Genomic DNA, 25185 nt, shown 5'->3' with positions numbered 1-25185 from the left:
GAGGACTGCTGTATGTGAGGTCTTTGTTTGAGTTTTTGTTTGCTTGTTTGTTTACTTGCTTGTTTGGTTGGTTGGTTTTGAGACAGGATTTCCTCTGTGTAGTCCTGGAACTCACTTGGACAAGGCTGGCCTCGCACTCAGAAATCTCTCTCCCTGACTCTTGAGTACTGGGGTTAAAGGCATGTGCCATCACCACCCGGCCTGAGGTCTTCTCTAGCTGTAGGATTCATGAAATAGATAAGCTTCTAGATGACCTCTAGTAGTCTGGAATCTTGATGGGAAGTTGGACATTATATGATGATGGTGTGGTATATTTTGGGGAAGGTAACTGGGCCTTTCATAATACACGTGTCAGTCAGTCAAGAACAAAAGCTTGAAATTCAAATTATAGACAGATTAATGAGAAGTTCCTTTTCCTCACTCTTCTCTGACCTCTCTCTCTTGGAGCATCGACCTAAACTAAACGCACACAGTTTTCTCTCTCTCTAACTTCCTCCACGTTTCTCTTCCTCTAGTCCGAGGGTCAGGCTGTCAGGGAGGCGGGCAGCCCTGGGTTCAGATGCAATCACTCCCAGACTGTTTCCATGCGGGTCACTTAGTTTCATATGAAGTTGAAGCATGAAGAGTCAAAGGATCCGTCCCTTAGCAGCTGTGTGCCTGTGGATTCCCAGAGAAGTGGGTGAGAGTGTGAGAGGCCAGGAAGCACATGCCACTGCCAGCAGGACAATCTGTCCCTCAGGCACGCATCTCTGGCAGAGGGTCAGCAGCCTAGTGTGTGTGTAAGTAGGTCAGCACATGGCCGGGTGGAATGCAGATGCGCCTCTGTCCTCATGCGTGACTCACCCTAGGTTGTAATCTTTGTATCATCCTTGAGTGTCCTTCATCTACGGGCACCCATCTTTTCTATTTCCATTTATTTTATTTCTTAAAGCTTTTAAGACTGTATGCACCAGAAGGACAGAATTCCTAACTACTCTACTGGCTGGTGGGATTTCCAAGGAAGATTTGTTAAGTTAGTCTATGGCAATGAGCAGGTTCAGGATGCATAGCAGTTTTTAGGGTCTGAGTCTCGATACTGTGCAAGTGCCTGGTCCTCTCCTGGCTTCTATGGCTTATGGAGGATGGACTCCATCTTGGGGTCTGGCACTGTATAGCATTGGATACCTTTGGGCATGAGGCTTTTCTCTTGTCTCAGTTTCTCACTGTACATTGGTTTGGCAGGTCACTTGGTAAGACAGGGAGGGAAGTGCCATGCCTGTGTGCCATGCCTGTGTGCAGATGCATGTTTTCACAACTCATGCTTTCATTTTTTTTTCTTTCTTTCTGTTACTGGCTTTTAAAAAAGTTTTTTAGTGCCATGTTTTATGATTTGAAGAAAAATCCCGTCTTTAGCTCACTGTGTTAGTCACAACAAACTTCAAGAGGTCCACAGTGTCCAACCTTCTCCGAAGTCCTGCTGAGAGCTACCTTAGCCCCAGGTCCTTTCCACTGCCAAGGTAGAACTGGCAGGAAGCAGGGCAGTGATAACTGACATGCTAGGTCCTGGGAAGACACTCGAAGGTTTCCTTCCTTGCTTACCCTTCTTGGGATACACATGGACCCCATATTTTTCACTGACCAATGCTGCATGAAGGGATTTTCAGGACCAGACTCTCTATGCTATTCCTCCATGCCAAGGCTCCTTTCTTAACCTGGCCTCTTGGGGACTATGGGAAGAGAGCTTCCTCTCTCTGCCTTTCTATCACATAAGCATCCGCCTTCTCCACCCCAGCATCCATCTCTAATCCTGCAGTGTGTGGACCATCATGCTAACCTTGGATGTTGTTACGCAGGTATTAAGCCCCACTTACAAGCAGAGAAATGAAGACTTCAGAAAGCTCTTTAAGCAACTTCCAGACACGGAGCGCCTCATTGTTGGTGAGCTAGTATCCTGGGAGGGGCCAACCAGGAAGTCTGAGAGTTCCAGAGAGAGTGCTCAGGCTGCCTCTGACCAGAGGCTGAGAGCCAACACAAACAGGAAGGTCGAGCTAGCACCAGGCGACATCTTAAGTCCCAGATCTTAGGATCTAGCACCATGCCTGTGGCATGCATCCTTGAGAGCCCACCCAGGGGACGATTCAGAGACATACTTACCTCTGCAAGTGGCCGCTCTGTAGAACCAGTTGCTGCCATGGCAGTAAGGGTAGGGAACTTATTGAACAGCACTGGACTTTTTAAAATGGTTTTAAATTCGGCCCATCATTGGCTCTCATGCTCATGCATTATCTGGCCACCAGGCAATGGCTTGCTCTACCTGGTCAGCAGCAGACGGTTGGAGGGATGGGTGGCCCGCTCACTGTACACTGGTTTGCTGGCAATATCCCCTGCTTCTGAGCTCCCATCTCCTGCTTCTTACACAGATTACTCTTGTGCACTCCAAAGAGACATTCTTCTTCAGGGCCGACTCTACCTCTCAGAAAACTGGATCTGCTTCTACAGCAACATCTTCCGATGGGAAACTTTGGTAAAGACCTGATACTTGGGAAGGTGGGGGACGGTGGGCAATGCAGGCGTTGTTTCTCAGTGATAGTACACGTGCAGCTTACCCAGCATGCACAGACTTCTCTCTGCTTGGTTCCCAGCGTTGCAAAAAGAAAAAAAAGACCCAGACTTGCCCCTTTGGGCATTGTCTTGGCCGTGACTGAGAAAGCTGCTTTCATTTTCCTTATTTACTGACTTTGTGCTCTGTCCAAGCCTTTATAGTGTACCCCCCAACTCCCCAGACAGGGTTTCTTTGTGTATCCTTGGTTGGCTTTGAACTCAGAAACCTGCCTGCCTCTGCCTCCTGAGTGCTGGAACTAAAGGTGTGCATCCCCACCCCCGGCTCTGCCTTTATATTGTTAGCACAAACCCACACCTGTGTACTGGAGGATACCCAATTCTGAGTCCCAGTCATGACATCTCTTCTTTCTTTTTTTTATTTTTTTTTTTTTTGCCCGCCCCCGACATCTCTTCTGCCATGAGTTTCCTTCCCATCTTTTGGGTATGGAGGACAATATAAAAAACATTTTCCTTTGGCAAATGCAGAGAGCTATCTGGTATGAGTTATGGCAGGGGGGGCACAGTGAAGTGGGAAGGACATTGGCTGAAGGACTCAGAAAAACTGTTTTGCACACTTTCTGGGTTCTACATTTCATTAACTATAATTTTAGTGTTTTTTTTTAAATTTGCCTTTATTTCTTCATCTTTTAAAAATAAGATAGAGAAAGGTAACTTAGATGTAAGTAGCAATAATGGCAGGTCCTCTGTCCATATATCAGACTGTAGAATCTAGGGACCCATGGCTGGAGAGAAAATCCAGTTGTTCCTTAGTACAAGGCCTCTGTGGCATAAGGTGACCTCTAAATTGGACCCTTCCAGGGCCAGAGGTATAAGAACTGGGATTTGTTTTGTTTTGGCAACTACTGGATGCCCTTTGCCTGTTGTACTAATGCCCTCTTTTCCTTGCTATTCTGTCACCATGGGGACGCCAGCTAACTGTCCGTTTGAAAGACATCTGCTCCATGACTAAAGAGAAAACAGCTCGCCTCATTCCCAATGCCATCCAAGTCTGTACTGATTCAGAAAAGGTGGGTGTTGTCAAGTTCTGACCTTTTGACTGATGCACCCTGTCCTATATCCTACTCCCCGTCTTCCCACCTCTGTATTCTCACCCTTAAGCCACCTTCAGCTTTAGACTACCGGGTTTGAAGAGGCAGGCCGTAAGCATGTTACAAGTCCTAGAAAATACTCCCTGGGTGAGCAGGGTGGTTGAAGGCTGAGTAAGGGATTAGGGTGGCATGTTAGGGTAGAACTTACAACTTTGAGTTAGAATATCCAATTTTGAGTCCTGTGATTCTAGACTATGTTGGATAGCCTTCATGTGCACATGTAGATTTCGTTGAAGGGTGATGGGTCAGTAGATTTGTCTCATCCTGTTCATGCTGTACCCCAGCTCACCTCTTGCCAGTTACAGTTGGTGAGCAAAGAACATTTCTATTTTCGGGAACACAGTTTAGAACTAGAGTAAAAAACACAGAAGAAAGTCTGGGTAAAATATAGAAGGACTTAGTTATAGTGGGGACTTGGAGATTTCAGGTCCCCAGTGTGCTGACGGTGTTAGATAACTAACAGTCAGTAGCATTTGAGATTGAGTATTTTGAATAAGGACCGTGTTTCCATCCACCATGTTAGAAGTTTTCACAGATGTTTCTCTGCATCTTCTCCTCCAATCTAGCACTTTTTTACTTCATTTGGGGCCCGGGATAGGACATACATGATGATGTTCCGGCTCTGGCAGAATGCTCTCCTTGAAAAGGTAAGTACTGAAAGGGAAGTAGACAGAAAGCTTTTCTGTTAGTAAAGAGATGGATGATGGATGAGTGGATGGATGGATTGATGGATGGATAGATAGACAGACAGACAGACACATACATACATACATACATACAAAGAATTGACTCTGTTCTTCAACCTGCGGAGGTCATGCACCCAGAGTGTTCTCACTTGGATATTACCCCGGTTGGGAAGAGTGCTTTTATTGTGGTATGGCTGGCTTTTAAGGAGCCCATGTCTCTGGAAATCTTCTGTTAGGAATCTTGAACAGAGCCAGCCTTTTTCATGAGAATGCCCCAGCACTGCCAGGAGTAAGGCACCCGTGACTTCCGGCACTTATTCCTTTCTTGTCGGCCATCGGTTGCATCTGTTTTTCTTATGTTCCTACTGTCTTTTCCACATGCCTGGCATTACCACTGTCTTCCCTTCTTTTCGCTCTATGACACAGTAACTGTTTCCACCTGTGATCTTAGTTCTTAGTTTCTTTGACACTCCTTTGCTTCTCTCTGGAAATTGTATCCTACGAAAAGTTTTCTTCGGACAGTGTTTTAAAAGAGGACAAACAGACGCCTCCTCAGTAAGCAAACACTGAACTAGACGTAGGCTTGTACACAAATTGATTGCCCTTTAGAATGAAGAAGGAAATATTCAGGTTGTCACGAGAGGGCTGGGTTAATGACCTTTAATTTCTGGGGTGTTGCAAGACTGAGTCAGGGCACCTGTGGGCGTTCAGAGATAACTGTGGCCCTAGGTTAGCATGGGCGCAGGAGGTGGGGTGCTTCCCATCTTCAGAAGGCCACTTAATCCCATTCTGCAGAGCTCTGTTGAAGGGGCAGGCAAGGGAGGTCCACATCCTTGATTTTGTTGGAGTCTACGTTTGCAGGCAGCAGATTGGCATCTGACTGGATTGTCTGAGGTGGATGGCGTTGTCATAGAGATGTCCTCTTTATCAGTTAGGAAGAGAGGCCTCTGTCTTCTTTCCCCACAAGAGGGACAGTGCTTCTGTGCAGAATGTCAGGACCTGGGGGAGGGAGGGTCAGCATCAGTGCTCTTATCTCTTGCAGCCCCTATGCCCCAAGGAGCTCTGGCACTTCGTCCACCAGTGCTACGGGAACGAGCTGGGTCTCACCAGTGACGATGAGGACTACGTGCCTCCAGACGATGACTTCAACACCATGGGGTAAGTGTGGCCTTGGGTGAGCGTCCCAAAGGTTATGGGGATCAGAATGGAAATGAGACCATCATTTGGAAAGTGGAATCTGAGTGTCACCCTGCAAAACAGTGGAGAGAACCAGTTCTTCAGGCAGAGGGAACAGTAACAGGGCTATGTGGCTATAGAAGTGGTCAGAGACAGAGACAAGCCAGAGGACCAAGGGAGCAGGGACTACTAAGTAGCCTTTTGGCCAACGTGGCATTCGGTATTAGGCAGAAAGGTATGGGCAGGTTTGTAATAGACAGTTGATAAGTTCTGAGTTAAGGTCTATGAGTTAACATCTAAATAGGACCAGTATGGCTTCTATGCTGGAAATCCACTCAAGTGGAGAACATGGGGGACCTGTTCAAGGGTTGCTAGATGGTGACTCAGAAGATCCATAGTGGTGGTAGTTTCCACCAGGAAGGTTGCAGTGGCTCCTGCGGTAATTAGTTCCTTAGTATATTTTGAAGGATTTGCTGATGGTTCAGAAACAAATTTCATACTTGGTTAAAAATTTATTGGTTTCACTTTTTGGTGGAAAGGAGAGATGGGGAGTATTGTTGACAGAGGAGTTTGAGAAGGTGGGTTTTAAGCAAATGGGGATGCCTGCTAGCCAAGAGGAGAGATCAAATAGGCTTCTGAGGATGGCTGTTGTGTTCGTGGGGAAGTTTGGGCCAGGGCTGTAAAACTGAGAGTCTCTCGTGAGTAACCATGGGATTGGTTAGCTCAGTCCTCCAAGTGATTGAACATAAAAGGACGTTCAAGGATTAGGCTTGGAAGCACTCAGCAAGATTGGGGAGCAGAGAAAGAACATCCAGGAAGAAAGGAGAGTCTCACAGGCTAGAACCTAAGAGCAGGAAGTTAAGGATGGAGACTCACTGTATGACATGCTGCAGGCAGGGTGGAAAGATGGTGAAAGCCAGTGACTGACAGTAGTTAGGTGTGTGGAGACTAAATGTTGTGAGAAGCCAGGAGAGAGCATTGAGGGCAGTACTTAGACCTTGGCTTGAAACAGTAGTAATATTGCTTCCACGCTAGCTCTGTCAAGCCCTGTTTGCTGATGTCTAAAATGCACAGAATGATTTACTGGGAACTGTAGAACATCCAGATGCAACTAAATGTACAAGTCAGATGTCAATGCCAGCAATGGCTGTGAGGAGAATGACTGCTACAGTGGCCCTCTTGAAGTGCCTCTGCTTCATCTGGGATGTACAATAAAGAGAAGTTTGTTAGTTACAATCTGTGATTTGGGCAGTGCTACTGAGGGAATACCATATTCAGAATCATAGTAGCTGATGTTTGAGAAAGGAGGTATGTGCTCAGAGCCCAGATATTAGATTCAGAAGATGGGCATGGGATGGGTTCCAACAGAAAAGAATAGACATGCATCTAAGGAGGGTGTCTAGAAAGGGTGGGTTTCAGAAAGAAGTCCCAGGGTAAGGAGAGGCGGAGTAAGGATAGAATGAGGCCTTGGGAGAGCAATGAGGGGGCAGCTTTCTGGTTACTGTGAAATCACACACTCAAAGAAAAGAAGCAGGAAAGCCCGCAAGTACAGATTGACAGACAGACCTATGTTCTTAGACTAGCTGGTAGTCTCCTCCACGGAAACTAACCTGAGCTCACGAAGTGGGGCGGGGTGTCTTCTCCAGCTACTGTGAAGAGATCCCCGTAGAAGAGAATGAAGTGAATGACAGCTCATCCAAAAGCAGCATAGAGACCAAGCCGGATGCCAGCCCACAGCTGCCCAAGAAGTCCATCACCAACAGCACGCTGACCTCTACGGGAAGCAGTGAAGCCCCTGTCTCGGTATGGGCGATAAACTCTGGGCAAATCCCTGCCCTGATTAGTGGCCATTGTCTCCTAGTTTAATTAACCCCACATGAGCTTCTCACTGGGAGCAGGGAAGTAAGAAGGGGTTCCGTGTGGTCACCATGACTAAGGGTACATCCCAGAACTCATGAGCTCTCAGTGCTATGATATATTCCAAAGGCTGAGGGCTAGAATCTCTATACCTTGTTTATACGATTAGGTTTGCATATGAAGTTGAAAACTATTCCAAGTCTTCTCAGCATATACCTCTTGCTGGACTACTCCAGACAGCCTCTCCTTTTGGATACCTTTTTTGGGTTGTTGTCCTATTTCCACCGCCCCCGCCTTGATTCAAAGTCAAAGTCACACATGAATATAGAACCATAGGACACATATTGCTTATTCACCTGTAGTAGATGTTTGTTGAGTTCCTTTGCAGTTTAGTTTCCTACTATGCTGAAGTTAATGGAAGCTATATAAATGTCTGTGAGCACTTTTCTCCTCAGGAACACTGTTGCAGAGAAGCCAGAACTTTGCAGAAGGGTTAGGGCATATGTCAGCAAGAAGGGACTGGGTTCCTTGGGAAAGGGCTCTCAGAAAAGGGAACCTTTTATTCCACGTCTGGTGGCCAGGCTAACCAGCCTTAGAACAAAAACGTCATTGATGCCTAGCCTTCATTTCATCTTTCTGAGGTTAGATTTAGAATACAGCTGATTCCCTTCTGGTGCCAATGAGAGAATGCAGCCCCAGACTTTCCTGGGAGGCCCCCTGAGATCCTGAGGAGAAGGCTGTTGTTTACAGGCATGCTGGCATTGGCTACAAGCAGGCTGCCATTGTAGCAGCATGGTAGGAATATAGCTCCAGAAAGAGCCTAGAGCGGGAGTACCACTCATAGACCAGTGTGCCATTTAAACGGCATGGCCAGGGCAGTGAGTTCCCTGTCCTGTGCTGCTCAGCACAGTCGCAGCACCTGACCCCAGCCTGCTCCTGCACAGCTGCGCCGTGATTGGGATGACTTCTAAAGGCTGGGTTGCTTGCTGGTCTCCTTTTGCAGCATGGATTCACAGAGAGGGACCCTGGTGGGTGGGTGATTCTTGGTCTCCATTGCAGTTTGATGGCTTGCCGCTGGAGGAAGAGGTGATGGAGGGTGATGGGTCCCTGGAGAAGGAGCTTGCCATCGACAACATCATAGGAGAGAAGATCGAGATCATTGCCCCTGTGACCTCCCCTTCGCTGGACTTCAACGACAACGAGGATCTCCCGACCGAGCTCAGTGATTCCTCAGACACCCACGATGAAGGTGAGCCTCTGAACACATGTCTAGGGCATCCCATCACCTCTCCATTGTGCAGCCTGAAAGGGACTGGCTTGGTCCTTGAGTCAGAATCTAGGTTCTGGATCTCAGAGCACACTCCAGACCAGGGGCAACTGGGGTCCCAGAGAAAGGAAGTGATGCAGGCCAAAGCATTAACTGTGAACCCACCAGCCCAGCTGTCCTTCCCTTGGTGGTAGCACCCACGTTAGCCACAGAGATATCAATGCTGTTGGGATGGCACCACAGCTTCCTGTCCTCCTTGGTGGATGCTTCATCCTCTCTTCTGTGCAGGAGAGGTCCAGGCCTTCTATGAGGACCTGAGTGGAAGACAGTATGTGAACGAGGTCTTCAACTTCAGTGTGGACAAACTCTACGACCTGCTCTTTACCACCTCACCTTTCCTTCGGGACTTCATGGAGCAGCGGCGCTTCTCTGGTCTGACCCGCGGGCTGGCCCCTCCCCAACTGTCCATCCTTTTCTCCTCTGTACATCCTCCTCCTCCTCCTCCTCCTCCTCCTCCTCCTCCTCCTCCTCCTCCTCCTCCTCCTTCTTCTTGCCTACCTCTTCCCATATCCCGTTCTTTCTCAAATGTCACTCTCCTCTCTCTGGCCTTCCATGATGCCACAGCTCCTCTAGGGTATTATGGCCTGCTCTGTCACTGGTACTGCAGGTTTTCATATGCCCACTGTCCACCAGACTCCACGAAGATTTCCCAGGGAGCAGGCCCTGCCAGCTCTTTGTCCCCACAGGGCTCTCTGTCTACTCCAGGACATCTGTTCTGCTGTTTGGGAGGCACCCGCTGTACTCAGTGTGTTGCAATGGCTCATTCAGTCCTCAGCTGTGCCATGTGTGGGCCTGGGAGTTCCTGGCACTAGGGTGTTAGGAATCTGAAGCCCAGGTTGTTATTTATCTGCCTGTAGAAAGTAGCCTCAGAAGGGCTGAGTGAGGATTCCTATCTGATACCCTGGGGGCTCTTTCTTCTCTTCTCACTCTCTCACTTAGTTTTTCCCATAGCACAGATGTAACGTTGCCTAGCAGAGATGCCAGTCATCTCCATCTGAACAAAAACTCTAGGCAACAGGGCGCCCTCTGCAAGGAGAGGCACCTTGAGGCCATGGGGTGGTCACACTCCCTGGGGATCTGATGCCCTTGCCACAGTAACTCCAATGTGGCCTGCACCCCCGCAGGTGGCCCCAAGACCTCCTGCCCCAGCTTGGAACAATCAGCATTCTGGAGCTGCCTGTAGAATTTCGGCAATGCCACAATGGGCCTCTTTCTGCTCCAACTCCACCTCCTCTTCACCGCCTCCCCCAGCTTCCAAACTCCTATTGGCTTCTAGGGAGGGGGTGACTGTGAGCGTGGGGCAAGGCGTTCACCGGAGGGGAGATTCGGATGAGCGGAGTTGTGCTGTTCCCATCCCCCTCATCCCAGGGCTCTTGCCTACCCTCAGATATCATCTTTCATCCCTGGAAAAAGGAGGAGAATGGAAACCAGAGCCGCGTGATCCTCTACACCATCACCCTCACTAACCCCCTGGCTCCCAAAACCGCCACTGTCAGGGAGACACAGGTGAGAGCGGGGAGGAAAGAACCCAGTGAGAGTGTGTCTGAAGGATGAAGGCTGGGCTGGGGAGAGGCCTCTGGAGCTGGGCTTGGTTTAGTCTGGAGGCAGCAGCATCCGACGAGCTCAGATGCGATGTCCAGGGTCAGGGGCATTGGGAAAGCTGCTGTTCCTGTTTGGTCAATGGTGCTTCCCTCCCCACAGACCATGTACAAGGCGAGTCAGGAGAGTGAATGCTACGTGATAGATGCTGAAGTCCTTACTCATGATGTGCCATACCACGATTACTTCTACACCATCAACCGCTACACCCTCACCCGCGTGGCCCGGAACAAGAGTCGACTCAGGTGTGCCATGTGAAGGCTTGGGTGGATATAGGTGGGGGCAAGGCATCCAAGCTGGGCGGTGCCCATTTGCTCACTGGGGAGAAGGGAAGCTAGAGTACTCACTGGTGTGTCCTCCCTGGATCCTTCTGAGACTCAGCACCTTCCCCTCCTGACTTCACTCTTCTCCGCCCTGTATCCCTTCGAGCACTCTGCATCTTCTTTGGAAGATCTTCCCCGTGCCTACTGTTCAGGATGTATGGCTTATGTGGGCCTTTTAGAGTAACTCAAGGAAATGAATTAACCTCATTTTATCAGAAGAGTAACTTTGTCAAGAATCATGCATGCCTCAATTCATACTGAAGCTTTGCTTTTAGCAATAGGACCCTGTGCCCTATGTGATAGGATTGCCTATTGTTTCCCCTGTTGGCCGATGATCTCCTAAAAACCTAACCTAATCCTGACCTAACACAGCCAGCTCTCCACACTAAGCCTATTCCTCTCACAGTTAGATGAGGTTAGCTCTGGCTACGGTGATGCCCACTCAGAGGAGGGGAGAAATAAAGGCCGTGACAGTGGAAGAAGCATGCAGTCTTGTCGTAAAGTCAGCACTCACACCCATTTCAAAGTCATCATGGTCGACGGCAGCTAGACATCCGCAGGAGGAGCTAGCCCGTTCTCTATGCGGAGAGCCAGTGTTTGGTGGGAGCACAAGAAGACTCCGACCATGGCCATGTTCCTGTTAGGCCTGGGGGAACATAGCACCCCTGGTGAAGCAAAAAACCAGGGCAAATGGCCTTGATGTGTGAAGGGGATTTTGCTGGGGAAGGTCTACTGACAGATGCTCATACACCTAAGGGAGAGGCAGTGAGCAAGGCTTTCCACGTGGGAGGGTAGAGCGCCATGCTCCTGCAAGAGCGATGGCAGTGGTATGGGCGACGGTTGGGGGAGAGAAGACTCAGAAGGGCTTGGGTGTTGAGTGGAGACAGGCAGGTGAGAAGACACTCAAACTTGCAGATGATGACAGGCACTAGAATCGATCCTTGGGTTTAAAATGGTGACTTTCATTTCTACACTTTTTCTTGATTGGCTGGGAGGCTGCGGAGCATATCCCGCCACCCCCACTCCCTACATACATACACATATACTCTAGGCAGTAGCAGCAGCATAGCCACATACTGCTAACCTGTGATCTTCCATGCTTTGGAGCCTGTTTTCTCAGTACAAATGACTGATCCTTGTTTCTGACGGCCTGCTCCTCAGGGTTTCCACAGAGCTCCGCTATCGAAAACAGCCCTGGGGCTTTGTAAAAACTTTCATCGAGAAGAACTTCTGGAGCGGATTGGAGGACTACTTCCGCCATTTAGGTGGGCGCCACAGTCCTCCCATCATCTAGCCTGAACCTTCCCTTGCTGGCCTGTGCAGCTGCTGGCTGCCGTTTGGGGGGATGGGAAGCCTGGAGAATTAGGGGGTCTCTGAGACCATAAATTGGTTTCACAGGGCCCCTAGTTCCGTTCCTGAAATGAGCCTCAAGTTTGGTATGTTTGGCGATGTGTATCTCCTAAGAGACTGCATCTGTAGCTTTGAGATCGTTAAGGAGGGGCTGTGATTTTTGCCCGCCCTCGATTGAACCTCAGATGTAGGGACACTGGCATTGAGTCATCTGATTATAGGAAAGATCTGGGGGCATCTGTTTAGGAAATGTGTGATAAGTCATAAATTATATTCTTGGAGATGTGAAAGTTGGGAACGTGGTCCTCAAAGCAGGATTAGGCCTGGAAATCTTTGGCATGGGCATCTTTGAGGGTCAGCCTCCCACTGGGCCAGCTTGCCAGGGTGTGGTCATAGGAATAGGGTACAGAGTACAGAGTACAATAGTAGAGAGCTACGTCTGCTGGACATTGGGTTGAAGCTGTAGGTCTCTGACGTGGCCCTTTTGTGTCTGACAGAGTCTGAGCTAACCAAAACAGAGAGTACCTACCTGGCTGAGATGCACAGACAGTCACCCAAGGAGAAGGCCAATAAGTCTTCAGCAGTACGGAGGAGGAAGCGCCCCCATGCCCACCTGCGGGTACCTCACCTGGAAGAGGTGATGAGCCCTGTCACCACACCCACTGATGAAGATGTGGGCCACAGGATCAAGCACGTGGCAGGTATATTTGTTCCAGGTGGGAATAGTTGTATAGATTGGCACTGGGGTGAAGCTGCATGCCTCTGTCGTGACACATATATGCACACCCGGTTTGCACCATGAGTAGAGTTTGTCACCTGTCCGTCACAGACCCACCGAGTGCCTTCCTGCCGGTCCGGGCAGTGGACTCCTCCTCTATTTCTTCTTCCCATCTCCCCTTTCAATCCTCATGTATATTCTCTGTTGTGGAAACCTGGGCCTCTCTAAGGGATCTGGAGACTCTGAGACCAGTTTTTCACAGAGCAGGCTTTGCACACGCTTGTGAGTTTATCGGAGCTGTCTGTGTGAGGACTGGAGAAGACACTATTTCCCATGAGTTTCCTCAGTCCGGCGTCAATTAGAGCACGCCATTGTTAGGTGCTTTAGATATACCGTTTGTGATTCATGTCACGTTAAGTAGACCGATTGAGAAAAGTGACGTATCTTGCCCTGACATCATGCAGCTGGCTATAAAGCCAAGGCTGGGAGCCTGCTGCCGCTAGCCTGTCTTCATCAGCCAATCATGTCTCTGTATTCTAGTTCCATAGCTATGTTTTCTTGTTTGTTCAGTGATTGTCTGACCTAAGCCTTGACTTTGCGGACTTCACCTCCCTGCGCTGTAGGGCTCAAGGTCGCTGAAGGCATGTTGCACAGTTCCCTGATGTTCTTGCTTGACCAGCATTCTGTCGGCAGTATGTGGACTTGTGGCTTGTGTGAATGACGACAACCTATTTATTCTCCCCCAGGTTCCACGCAGACGCGGCATATCCCCGAGGACACTCCCCATGGTTCTCACCTACAAAGTGTGTCCAAGCTGCTGCTGGTTATCAGCTGTGTGTAAGAGACTCCAGGTTCTTCTCCCTCCCTGGCTCCACCCCCTTCCTTCTCCCGCCTGGTGCAGGAGAATCATCCTCATTTCTCAAGCATATGCTCCCCCTTACTTTTACCCCTCTCTCCTTTATTCCTTGGTCTTTCAGTCCTCACTGGATCAGTTGCTTGGTCATTTGTTCTTTTCGGTTCCTTTGCATTTTCTCAGCACTTTTGTGGGTTAGCCTTCTAGGAGGAAAGAGGTGTATGCGCTGTCTGTGCCAAGTGGGTGAGAGAGGCAGAACGCTCAGAATCCCCCCTCAAGATAAACGCTGACTGACATAGGGATGCTTCAGGGCATTTTAAGAGTCCATTAATTTATAAGAGGTTCTCTTGAGTGTCTGCTCTGTGCCCAGCATGAGAGCCATACACAGAGCCCTCACTGGCGGGGTAGCCAGACAAAATCAATGACCCAGTCCAGGGAGAGCAGATACTTATTTCAGTGTAGACGACTTATAATTAGCATGATATTATTAAACCATAGGTTCGATATCTTGTACAGTTAAGTTGATCTAGGGAGATGAGAAGCCAAAAGAAATAAAGGCATAAGATAGGAGATCACAACTGGCCAGTGTAGGAGTCCTTGTCAGTGCTCAGGACATGCTTAACCATTTGAATGAAAGGAACTTGGAGCGGCTAAGGACAGGTTTGCTGCTTGGCTCAGCCTGCAGCCTGTATCCCATTGCTGTGAACCGGGGATGAGCCATGGGAGTGTGGATGGCACAGGTGGATGAGAGAGGCATGGCAAATATACACATTCGTGCTCTACCTTCTGTATGCCAGGCACCAGACCTCCTCTGGGTCAGTTTTGCTCCTGTGGCCCTTCTGTACCTGTCCCTGAAGCAGCCTCAGAGAGGTGTGAGGGAATGTCCTTATTCTCGGGACACTCTGGGGGAGGCTCACAAGTGGCACAGTCAGACCAGCACTGTGGCAATATGGTGAACAGGTTGACAAAGGCTGAAGGCAGTGTGGGTGCTTAGAGTGATCTGCATCAGAGGGGCCACCAACCTGAGAGGACTGACAGGTCACAGATGGCGGGGGCTCAGTAACCTTTCAGTTATGTCTCAAAGGAAGATCAGCTGCTTACAGGGACTACAGGTGCTCGTGCCAACAGAAATTTGGAGCTTAACTGAACGTCGTCAGAGAAGACATGCCTCTCCATGAGATAGAAAAAACAGCTGAACCCTGTCTCCTCCCACCATATAGCCCCCTCTCTGCCCAGCCATATCACTTCCTGTCTGTCTGTATAGACCTCCAGACTTCTATGGTTAACTAATTAGTGGCTAGCTCCACCCTCTGATCTTCAGGCAAGCTTTGTTAAAACACAAACAAGATATCACCACCCATGCCATGGTCCAAAAATGTCTGAGATGCAATCAGTTTTCGGGTTGAGGAGGACAGTCCTTTGCTGATGTGGGTTTGGCCCTGAGAAGGCTGAGTAAAGCTAAGGATATAAATGAGACCATCCATGCAGAGTATGGATGGGGCCAGCGACTACCCTGTGACTCCTTGTAGGGGAAAGACCTGGAGACCATAAGAAGGGTTCTTGCTAGTCCTGAAGGCATAGTATGAAAGTGGATGTCGGTTCTTCAGATTATAGCTTAAGAAACCGTGTTATGCCAGGCGGTGGTGGTACACGCCTTTAATCCCAGTACTTGGGAGGCAGGGGTAGGCAGATCTCTGTGAGGTCGAGGCCAGCCTGGTCTACAAGAGCTAGTTCCAGATCAGGTACCAAAGCTACAAAGAAACCTTGTCTCAAAAACCAAAACAAAACAACAAAAAAGAAACCATGATATATGGCAACAGTAAAGATGGAGACACTCTAAAACTCACCCTTCAAATACCAATGTCATGTGACTCATGTCACTATTAAAACCATGGCAGGTACTGGATACTAGTGAGTAAGAGACTATACCCTCGGTTAGTTCTATGTTTATGCTCTCTCTACACCTCAGTTTTACTTAAATAAAGGAGGCCCTCTCGAGTGGGCCAACCCCACAGTCAACAGCTAACTCTGTGCCTTTGTAAGTTTAGGGTAGGCGGGCCTTCTGACTCAACGCCACACACTCCAGGCTGGGCTTCTAATAGCCTGCATTTAGAACACACCGACACAGCGCAGCTTACCCGTGTCTAGCAGGCCCTTGCCACCACCCACCCTCCGTGTGGTGACTCAACCTCCCACCTCTTTGTCTCTGTTTGGCACACTTGGGAGTCTTCCCTCAGACAGCACATGGCCTTTACTTAAACCATCCTGGATCAGATACACATACCCAAGTGTACGGAGGTGTGTGGTACTTGCTGCGGGGGTGGGCACTTAGGTGATTCAGCATGTGCTGCTGACACAGTTAGAGGACGACCTTGACACTCAACACCAGCGCTGGATGTTCTCACGGAGAGCTTAGGCTAGCCCCAGGGATCTGTAGCTGACTTCCATCTGTAGTGCTGGGGAAACGCATCAGACGTCAGACATTACTTTTACACGCTGGCTTTGTGTTCTTAGGCACAGCCTAAGTCACGTTTGATTTTTTTCCCTTTGTTGGCCGCTCTTCCACTTATGACTTGCCTTCGTAATTTGACCATCTTCTCTCTTCCTGTGTGTTCCCATCCTTTCCAAATCCTTTGACGCTAAGAACCAGCTCTTAGGGTGGGCCTCCTGCTAAAGCTTATGTTCCTTTCTATCCATAGAGCAACCCCAGCAGGTTAGGTATGATATCCCCCTTGAGAAAACAGTTTCAGGATAGATGAGAAACGTGTGGAAGGTCAAACAGATTTGTAAGTGACACACTCAAGATTCACCCCAGTTCTGCCTGCCTCCAGGTCTTCTCCACATCCCTGCCTTTTTCTTATCCCGTGAGCTTCTGTCCCAGAATGGCCTAGGCAGCCACTGAGGTGCTCAGGAGGGAGTTTCCCCAGCCTCCTCGCTGGCAACCTTGTCATCCTTGGTCTGGTTTGCTTTTGGTCCCCCGCCAGATAGTTGGTATAGGTACAGGGAGAAGACACTGCAGCTGCAGGGAGGTACCACTACCCATAAGTGCCACCCTTCAGGTATGGCATGACTCTGGGTTGATAGAAAAATCTCCTGATTTAGCACCCATGCGAAACTGAGCGTCTGCAGCTGCTTTCCCTCCATCCTTCCTTGCCTGGCCACCTTGTCTGTTGTGTCTTTGCTCCTTGTGTTATTTTTTTTTTCTCTGATAGATGTCCCCTTGCTGTCTGGCTCCATTGAAGTGCATTTCCTCCTTCCCCACAGTCCTGTTTCTAACCTCTGCCTCCTCCTCATTTTTCTTCCTTGCTCCCATTAGGATCTGTTTCAGGTACCAGCTCTACAATTGTTCCCTTTGCCTCATCGCTTCCCCCCCCCTCCATCTTTTTCCCTCAGGCACCCAGAGCCAGGTGCCTATGCCTCCCCTTCAGTGCCTTCAATACCTTTGCTTATGCCCCTCTCCATGGCTCTCCCGTTCTGTCTCTGACCCAGTAGACTAGGTTGCTTCTCTTTCTCTGACCTGTGCCCTTCCAGCTTCCTCACCCCTTTCTCTGGAATGCTTGGGTTGGCCCAGCAAGCAGACACATGGTCTCATGGGTAGGCGGGGAGATCACTGGCCCAGATCTTATCTCATTGCTCTTTCTTTTCCCTGTATCTCCTTCCCAGTCTGGTGCTGCTGGTCATCCTTAACATGATGCTCTTTTACAAGCTGTGGATGCTGGAATACACCACACAGACCCTCACTGCCTGGCAGGGTCTCCGGCTCCAGGAAAGGTAATATTGGCCTCACCTCCTTGTCCCTACCTCAAGGACACCCCTTTGAGATGAGTCCATAGGCTAGTTCTACAAATCCGTCCTTAGAGTTTCAGCTTAAGTTTCACGGCCATGGGGCACTGAGTGAGCAGAAGAGAAAGCACTCTGAGATGACTCTGTCCTGTGGGAGCACAGACTAGCCCACTGAGCATGACTCCAGCTGTTGGGTACCCCTTCTTCTACTCCACAGGTTACCCCAGTCACAGACAGAATGGGCCCAGCTATTAGAATCCCAACAAAAGTACCATGATACCGAGCTCCAGAAGTGGAGGGAGATCATCAAATCTTCAGTGATGCTCCTGGACCAGGTGAGATGCTCACAGTCCCTCATCTTTAGGAGACCGGGCTCCTTTCCTTCTGTACTGAGAAATGTCAGCATGTTCCCTTACCACCATTCTGATGTCCTCTTCCTCTTTATTATTATGCTGGTCTGTCCCTTAATTTGCTTTTAAAGCTATTCCTTGATGAAGTACTAGAAACACAAGCATCAATAATAAAATAAGAGATAGATTAATGGCCAGAGGGATGTAGGACAGACATATATATATATAATATATAACATATAATATTATATGTTATATATTATATATTATAATATATTATATGTATTATAATATATATCTTATTATATATATATATATATATATATATATATATATATATATATGTCGAGAGAGAGAGAGAGAGAGAGAGCAATCCTGTAACGCATTGTCTTCCTAGATGGCTTACATATCAATTTTTGAGGGGCCAGTGCAATGGTTCAGCTGTTAAACGTGTTTGCCACCAGACCTGGCAACCTGAGTTTTATCTCCAGGTGGAGAGACTCCTGCAAGTTGTCCTCTGATCTCCATATATACACTTCTCATGCACAGAGCGGAAATGGGCCCCTTTTCCCACCTGAGAAGTTGATTTAGAAGAAGAGGAGAAATCAGAGCAGTAGGTGATGCAGAGGCCAGGAGTTCACAGTGCATCAGGATGGGGATACCACCCTGTCGTTAGAGCAGAGTAGCTCACTGGGACAGTATGTGATGTTATGGGATGGACCCGGTGAAGACTCTCCTACTGGAGCTGACCCTTTTCGACCTTGTCCCCTGACCCCAGCATCTCCTGCTGTGAAGCTGAGCGAGCACCTGCGTCCTCTCTGCCTGATGCTGCTGTGTATGTCTGTGAAGGGCAGGCTGGTTTTAGGTCTAAGAAATATGAAGTTAGACAGTTCCTGACGAGGCAGCTAAGAAGCCCTGTTGGTCTGACAGGCCAGGAGGCAAAGGACGACTGTGACTGTAGAAGGGTGGCCTTGTTTCTGGTCCTTTCCAGCTGTATGAACTTGGGGCAGAGAAATTGGAAAGCATCTCGGGCCCGGAGAAAAATAAGCCAAAAGCAGATTCAGGATCCGAGTTGTAGGTCGAGAGACTGGTGGTTTAAGGTGGCTCCTTAGAGTGACTGGATACTTGTAATTCATTGATTTAAGAGTCACCAATAACCAAGCCCAAGGAATTTCCTGTGCCGGACCAGATGGCCCCTTTCTGCCCTAGGCTGAGTCTCCTAGGAGCTACCCATGCTTTGGACTTGGTTTCTCTTGGCTCTGTGACATGGGCAGGGATGGGCCACAGGTGGGTGTTGCAGCAGCCCCTTTGTGGACACTCACTGAGAGCACTGTCTTACAGATGAAGGACTCACTCATCAACCTTCAGAATGGCATCAGGTCCCGAGACTACACGTCTGAAAGCGACGAGAAGAGGAACCGCTATCATTGACAAGGCAGGACCAGGAGTGGCTGCAAGAGGCCTGTGCAATACATGTACATAGACCCTATAAATATATATATAAATATATATATATATACAGAATATAAATATATATTATATACAGATTTTAAAAAAATGAGATAATGCCTATGTACCAGGGAGAAGGAGCGGGAACTCCCGCCCCCTGTGCCGGCCAGAGCAGCGTTTTCCCTCCACCGTGGAGGGACCGAGGAGGGCAGGGACCACCTCTCAGCACCAACCTCCCCTGACCCTCCTCTTCCCATCTTTTGTTCCTCACCCCTTCCCTTGCTGGCCATTCTTGGCCCTTAGAAGGGAAATGTGGCTGAGCCAAAGTTAATGCCTGTGAAGACCCTTAGGTCTTCAAAGACGTTCCAAGAGGGCATTGCTTACGGTGCTTCATTCCCTAACCCTCTTTTGATTTGTCTCCAGAGTAAAAGAGAACCTGTTCTTCCCCCCACCCAGTGCTCCCCCAGGCCTTCTCTTGGGAACAGGAAGAATGGAGAGGGCAGGAGCCCCATCCAAAGTCCCCCAGGAGACCATTGGTTAGGACCACACTGAAAGCCAGGTGGCGAGGACTGTGAAGAGGCTGCATTTGTGGGCCTGGGCTGTGGGGCTGCAGGCTCCTCAGCTCTGGCATCTGAAGGGAATTCTCCTCAGCCACCCCCACACCTTCTTCTGACCTGAGTAGGTTGTGGAACCCACAAGGGCTGGGACTTTCTAACTCTCCCACTCCCTTTCTCTGCTCTTCTCCCAGGCTGGCTCTGGAGAAGTGTCACTTTTAGTGCCTAAGGTCCTAGTGTTTCTCTGTGCCCTAAGAGCACATTGTTTCTTAGCCAGGGTAGAGCCTTTTTGACCTTGTTTAAAAAAAACAAAACAAAACAAAAAACAAGAACCTCTTTTAGTGGTTATAAACCAGTCAGGTCTGTGGCTCTAATTCTTTCCCTTTGAGCTGTGAGTTTGATGTCCAGGGTAAGTCAGGGTGTCCTAGTCCCTCCAGGTTTTAGGAGACAGAGAACATTCTAGAAACATGGATTACAGGGCTTACCCAGAATCCCATATGAGTAGTGAGCACAGTAGCCAAGCCACGCACAGGGCTAACAGCATCGTTAACTCTTGGTCAAGAACCAGTGTTAGCAATAGAGGCCGTTGTGTGGGAAAATGTGTGAACCACCGGAGGGAGGATTTGGCACAGATGCGTGTGTTTGGTTAGGGAGAGGCCAAGTGAAACCTGGCCCCCACAGAGGCCACCTCAGTTGTTTCTCAGGTTTAGGAGTGGGGGCTCTGATGGGTGTGTGTGTGTGTGTGTATGTGTGTGTGTGTGTACGCAAATCTCTTTATAATCTCTGGCCCCAGTGAGCTATAAGGTCACCAAGAAATTTGAACCAGTCAGGGCCTGGCCTTCTTATGTTAGCCCTTCAGGACTCAGGCTTTTACATGATCTCAAGGGGCACTTCGGGGCAGATTCATCATCTCTGCTCTTCCGTCTGGTGACTCAAGGACTCCTGCCAGTCCCAGGCAGAGCTCATGTTGGTCCATAGTAGTAAAGAACTGCTTCCAGGTTGGCACGGAAGCTTCTCTGAGCTGGCCACTCCTCAAGTCCAGAGGAAGACAGAACCACAGATTTCCCACAGCATCGGTACAAAGGGAGCAAGATGGTGCTGGTTATCGACGCCAAAGAGAAAGTTACCTTCTCCTCTTAGCATTGTCAGAACATTCCATTTGGGCAGTGAAAGAAAGAAAGGCATTGGTATTGCAGTGTCCTGGAGAGATAGGCCTTGGTGTTTCTTGAAGGGCAGAATCAGAAAATAGGATGTAACCCTGACTCATCCTCTGATGGCGGGAGAAGAAGGCTCAGGGCACCTAGCTAGCATCACTAGCGCTCTTCCGGGAAAACAGGGGTGAAGAAATGCATTCATTGTTCCTTTAGAGTGGCCAAAGCCCAAAGGCCAGTTGGTTGTCACTTGGTTGTTGTTCAGGGTTTTGAGGGCTTTGCTGGTGATGGTCTAGACCCACGAGCCCTGAGACAAAGAAGGGAGAAAGATCCCATTTGAAATGCTAGGCAGTTTCCTCTTGAAATAGCCAGAAGCTAAAAGTATTCCCAGAAACTTTGGAAAGCAAGATTGGAAATTCCAAATTTATTGCGTTTGTAGTTATTTACTTAAGTTGAGTTGTTCAAGTAGCTGTGGATCCTTTCGGATGATTTCAAAGGTGTCCGCTGGGGGTGAGGGGCCAAGTAAAGTTACAGAAGAAGCCCTGACCACAGAGAGCTGCTTTTCTTTGACCTGCAGTATCATTTAGAGAAGGAAAACCCCTGATTTGTCCTAGAAAGCCTTCTGTTTTCTGATGAACCCATATGATTTTATATATATATATACGTATATATACATATATATACATGTATATACATATATACGTATATATACATATATATATATGTATATATATATACATATATATGTATATATACGTATATATATAATCATATGAAGAATAGCTCCCAGGATCCTAGCTTTCCTATGAGTTGCTTTTGTCTTAGCATTAGCTTGGGCTTTTAAACCAGGAAGAAACCAACAACTCGGTTTGTTCCCAAACACACCCCCCTCCCCACCCTTAGTCAATACTTTGTGAGAGAGAAGGGAACTCAACCTTTTGCAACCAAAACAAGTGCCCTGGACGATAGCCCGGCACATAGCTAGCTGTCTGCAGGAGGTCATGGAAGCTGGCATGCCTTGGGTGCCTTCTTCCAGCTGGCAGGTTTTCTCTGTTTGTCCATTGTAGATATATATTGATCTTTCTGTATGGATTTGTAGGCAAGATAGTCAAGTGCTTTCAATGGACCAAGAGTGGCGAGATCTGGGCTTGAGTCTTGACTGTGCTGTTGGAAAGTTGTGCGACCTTGGTTAAGTCCCCATCACCAAGCTTCACGATCCACTTGTCACAGAAGAGGGTCAGTAAATGACCTCTAATGTGGGTTCTAGGTTTGACCTTGACTCCAAGATTAGACCAGAGACTAATGAGATGTGGAGTTCCCAATTCTGAAAGCTGTCCTGCCAGGGCAGATGAGCTTTGCTCTTGACTAGGAGGTCTAGGGGGGTCCCAGTGGCAGGGATAGCCTTGCTCAGCATTAACCCAGGAGAATGTTCCTTCCTCCTTTGACCTAGGTTTAGTTTGGAGTTGGTTTATGCTTAGAGGAGGATAACGGCAAGCAGTGTATCATTTTGGACCGAGTCCATCTTCCATCTCCAGGCACTGTGAATCCTCTCTACTGTTCATACTCCTTCCTCACTGACGCAAGACACAATGGGAAGAAGCCATTCCCAGTTCTAGAACTTCTGTTTGCCTCAGCCAAAACCCTGATGTGGTTTGCATAAATTAGGAAACTTTTGCTAAAATCCTTGGCTTGCCTTTGGGCACTGGCATCAAGGAGTGGGGAGCACTGGGGAACCTCAAGAAGAATTTGCCACAAGTGGATTCTCTACTTGTCCATAGCCCCTCACCTATGCTGGGACTGGCCTACTATTGTCATTGGCAGCAACTGTAAGATGAGGTGTTGGGGAAATGACTGTCTAGGGGAAGACTCTTTCTGGACAGTTGTGCTCCCAGACGGGTCCTTTCTGGGCCATACCATCCTGCTTCCTTAGCACTGCAGGGCAGCCAAAGCCAGCCCTTCTCTCTAGGGCCTAGGAGAAATAGCGCTCTTCTCTCTTCCCCCAGGTGGCAGGGCTGTGGTGGCCCTTCCTACACACCTGGACTCTGCCTGCCCTCTCCAGGACTCTCTCCCTCGCCCCAGCCCCACCCCTGTCTCTTAAGCTATGGGGCAATCATTCCCATTTTTCCTTTGCTGTTCTCCACCCTCGTCCCACCGCCCTCGCCCCACTCCAGCAGGCTGGCCCTACTTCCCTTCCATCTCCGAGTCTTCTTCCAGAAGATGCATTTGGGTCTCAGAGGAGTGTTTTCTGGAAGGCCATCTTTCCACATCCCTGCATTCCTGATGTGAATCAGGGATTTGCACTTGGTGTAGAGAGCCTCCTCTCCCACCTCTCTGCCCCACCTCGTTACCTCACTCCTGCTCCAGCCATTGTGATGGGCTCAGCCAGCAACTTGTTCTGATGTGCCGTGCTACAGCTCAGGGGTCTTGTGACTTGGAGGTCCTCAGCAGGCCTGGGAGCCCGGATTGGAGCCTTGGCTGCCGGTGAGATGCACTTACCTGCCAAGATTTGCTGATGCCAGACGATCTCCCCAGCATGTGGATGCGTAATGGACATTGTCATCTCTGCCCTTTGGTCCTCCTTGCTTCTCTCAATACAATAAGACACCTCAGAAGCAAAATGGCGGCCCTTGCTCCAGGCAGGACATCTGACCGTCTGGGGAGTTGGCCCTGGGCTTCTGTGTTGTGTGCAAAGACTGCACAGTCACTTTTGCCAACAAGAATGTGTGGCACCCCACATTTCCTCACCTTGCACTCTAGGGCCAGACCACTCTCTGCATGGACCGCACCCCCAAACCCATGGTGCTTTTTTTCTCCCCTCACTCAACCTAGACCCTGAGGTGGGGAGGGATGGATCAGAGGCCATAGTGGCCCCATGGATATTCCCGACATGGGGTGGAATAGGGTGAGCTAGAGGGAGCAGCACCCAGCACCTGCACTGGACCACAAGTGGGAAAGGACACGGGTTGCTTGCAGTTGAGTTGTCTGGCCGTCTGTATTGGGATCGATAACTGTACTTTGCCTGGCGCTGTGCGCAAGGTCTGAAAACTTCCTGCTAGTCCCTAGAAACATACAAGGCTACCCAGCCAAATCTTAATGTAAAGTAGCTAGAGCCATGGAAGTCCAGTCTGAATTAAAGGAAAAAAGTATTGAATTAAAAATAATAAATGGTTGTGTGTGTTTATTGCTTGGTCCATCGGGAGTCCTCATCCCCAGGGTTTATGATGTCCCTAGATAGGCTCATGGCAAGGCATGAAGGCATGCGTGTACTGGCATGTTGCCCACATACAAGCCTCCATCTTAGGAAAAGAAGCAGCCTGAAATAATGGAATGGCTAGGTTTCTGAATTTTTGTTATTTATTTAGTAAATGTTTGTTATTATTTTTGACACGTTCATACAGGTTTATAAAGTGTATTGTGATCTTATCCATCTCCGTGACCCTCTCTTATCTCCCTCCTACCTATGCCTGTTTCCCCTTTTACCTTCATGTATTTTTGTAACTCACTGGGTTTAATTAGGTTGTTTATATAAGCACGGGAAGGGGGACTGCTTGCCGGAGCCAGAGCAACTTATTAGGGGTTACACCACTGAGGAAAACTCCCCTCTCTCCTCAGGAGACCCTCAGAGAGGCGTAGGACCTCACGAGCTCCTATCCCATCCACGATAGAATGAATGGCCCAGTCCTGCTTAGGCCTTAAACAACTGCTGTGTCGTCATGATCAATGATCAGACAGCGCTCATTTCTATCCTCTGGCTCCTACACTTGTTCTACCCCTTCAGTGTTCCAAGAGCCTTGGAGGATACACACTCATGGGTCACTCTTAACCATTAGTGTGGCCATGAGTCCCATCTATCATTTCAATCCTCAGTGTTTAGGGATAATGTCTTTTATAAAGAAGTGCATGTATGTCACTTAGTATGAGAGCTGGAATTGTACTACAATAATTTTAGTCTTTACATATTTTGAAAAGATTGATTTTTAATTCTGTATATATGTTCATGTCTGTGTGTGCTTGTGAATACAGGTGCTTTCAGAGGACAAGAGAGGGTATCAGATCTCTAGGAGCTGGAGTTACAGGTGGTTGTGAGCCACCTGACATGGGTACTGGGAATTAAACTGGGGTCCTCCTGAAGAGCCAAAGGCACCTTTGATCACTAAGCCATCTCTCCAGCCCTGTTTTTAGTCTTAACCAGCAGCATTCTGAGAGTTGTGGTGGAACTGGGTGTGGTGGTACACACCTTTAATCCTAGCGCTTGAAAGGCAGGTGGATCTCTGAGTTTGAGGCTAGCCTGGTGTACAGAGCAAGTTTCAGGGCAGCCAG

General features: G+C 48.8%; 1 protein-coding gene across 1 annotated transcript in view; it reads left to right on the top strand.

Annotated features, from left to right (window-relative positions):
* Positions 1-24030, top strand: part of Gramd1b (GRAM domain containing 1B) — a 161020-nt gene extending 136990 nt beyond the window's left edge. Inside the window, 16 exon segments of the mRNA XM_087905533.1 lie at positions 1833-1917; positions 2400-2503; positions 3513-3608; positions 4256-4336; positions 5418-5533; positions 7198-7354; positions 8468-8657; positions 8964-9107; positions 10123-10241; positions 10437-10579; positions 11819-11922; positions 12505-12708; positions 13472-13562; positions 17242-17349; positions 17579-17696; positions 19053-24030. Coding sequence (XP_087761659.1) covers positions 1833-1917; positions 2400-2503; positions 3513-3608; positions 4256-4336; positions 5418-5533; positions 7198-7354; positions 8468-8657; positions 8964-9107; positions 10123-10241; positions 10437-10579; positions 11819-11922; positions 12505-12708; positions 13472-13562; positions 17242-17349; positions 17579-17696; positions 19053-19142 — 1950 coding nt within the window. The 3' untranslated portion in view covers positions 19143-24030.
* Positions 24031-25185: the final 1155 nt, after the last annotated feature.

Source organism: Myodes glareolus, chromosome 4 (genome assembly GCF_982192425.1).
Source record: "Myodes glareolus chromosome 4, mMyoGla1.1, whole genome shotgun sequence".
Classification (NCBI taxonomy): Eukaryota; Metazoa; Chordata; class Mammalia; order Rodentia; family Cricetidae; genus Myodes; species Myodes glareolus.
The sequence above is the reverse complement of the archived record's forward strand: the minus strand, read 5'-3'. Positions and strand labels throughout refer to the sequence as shown.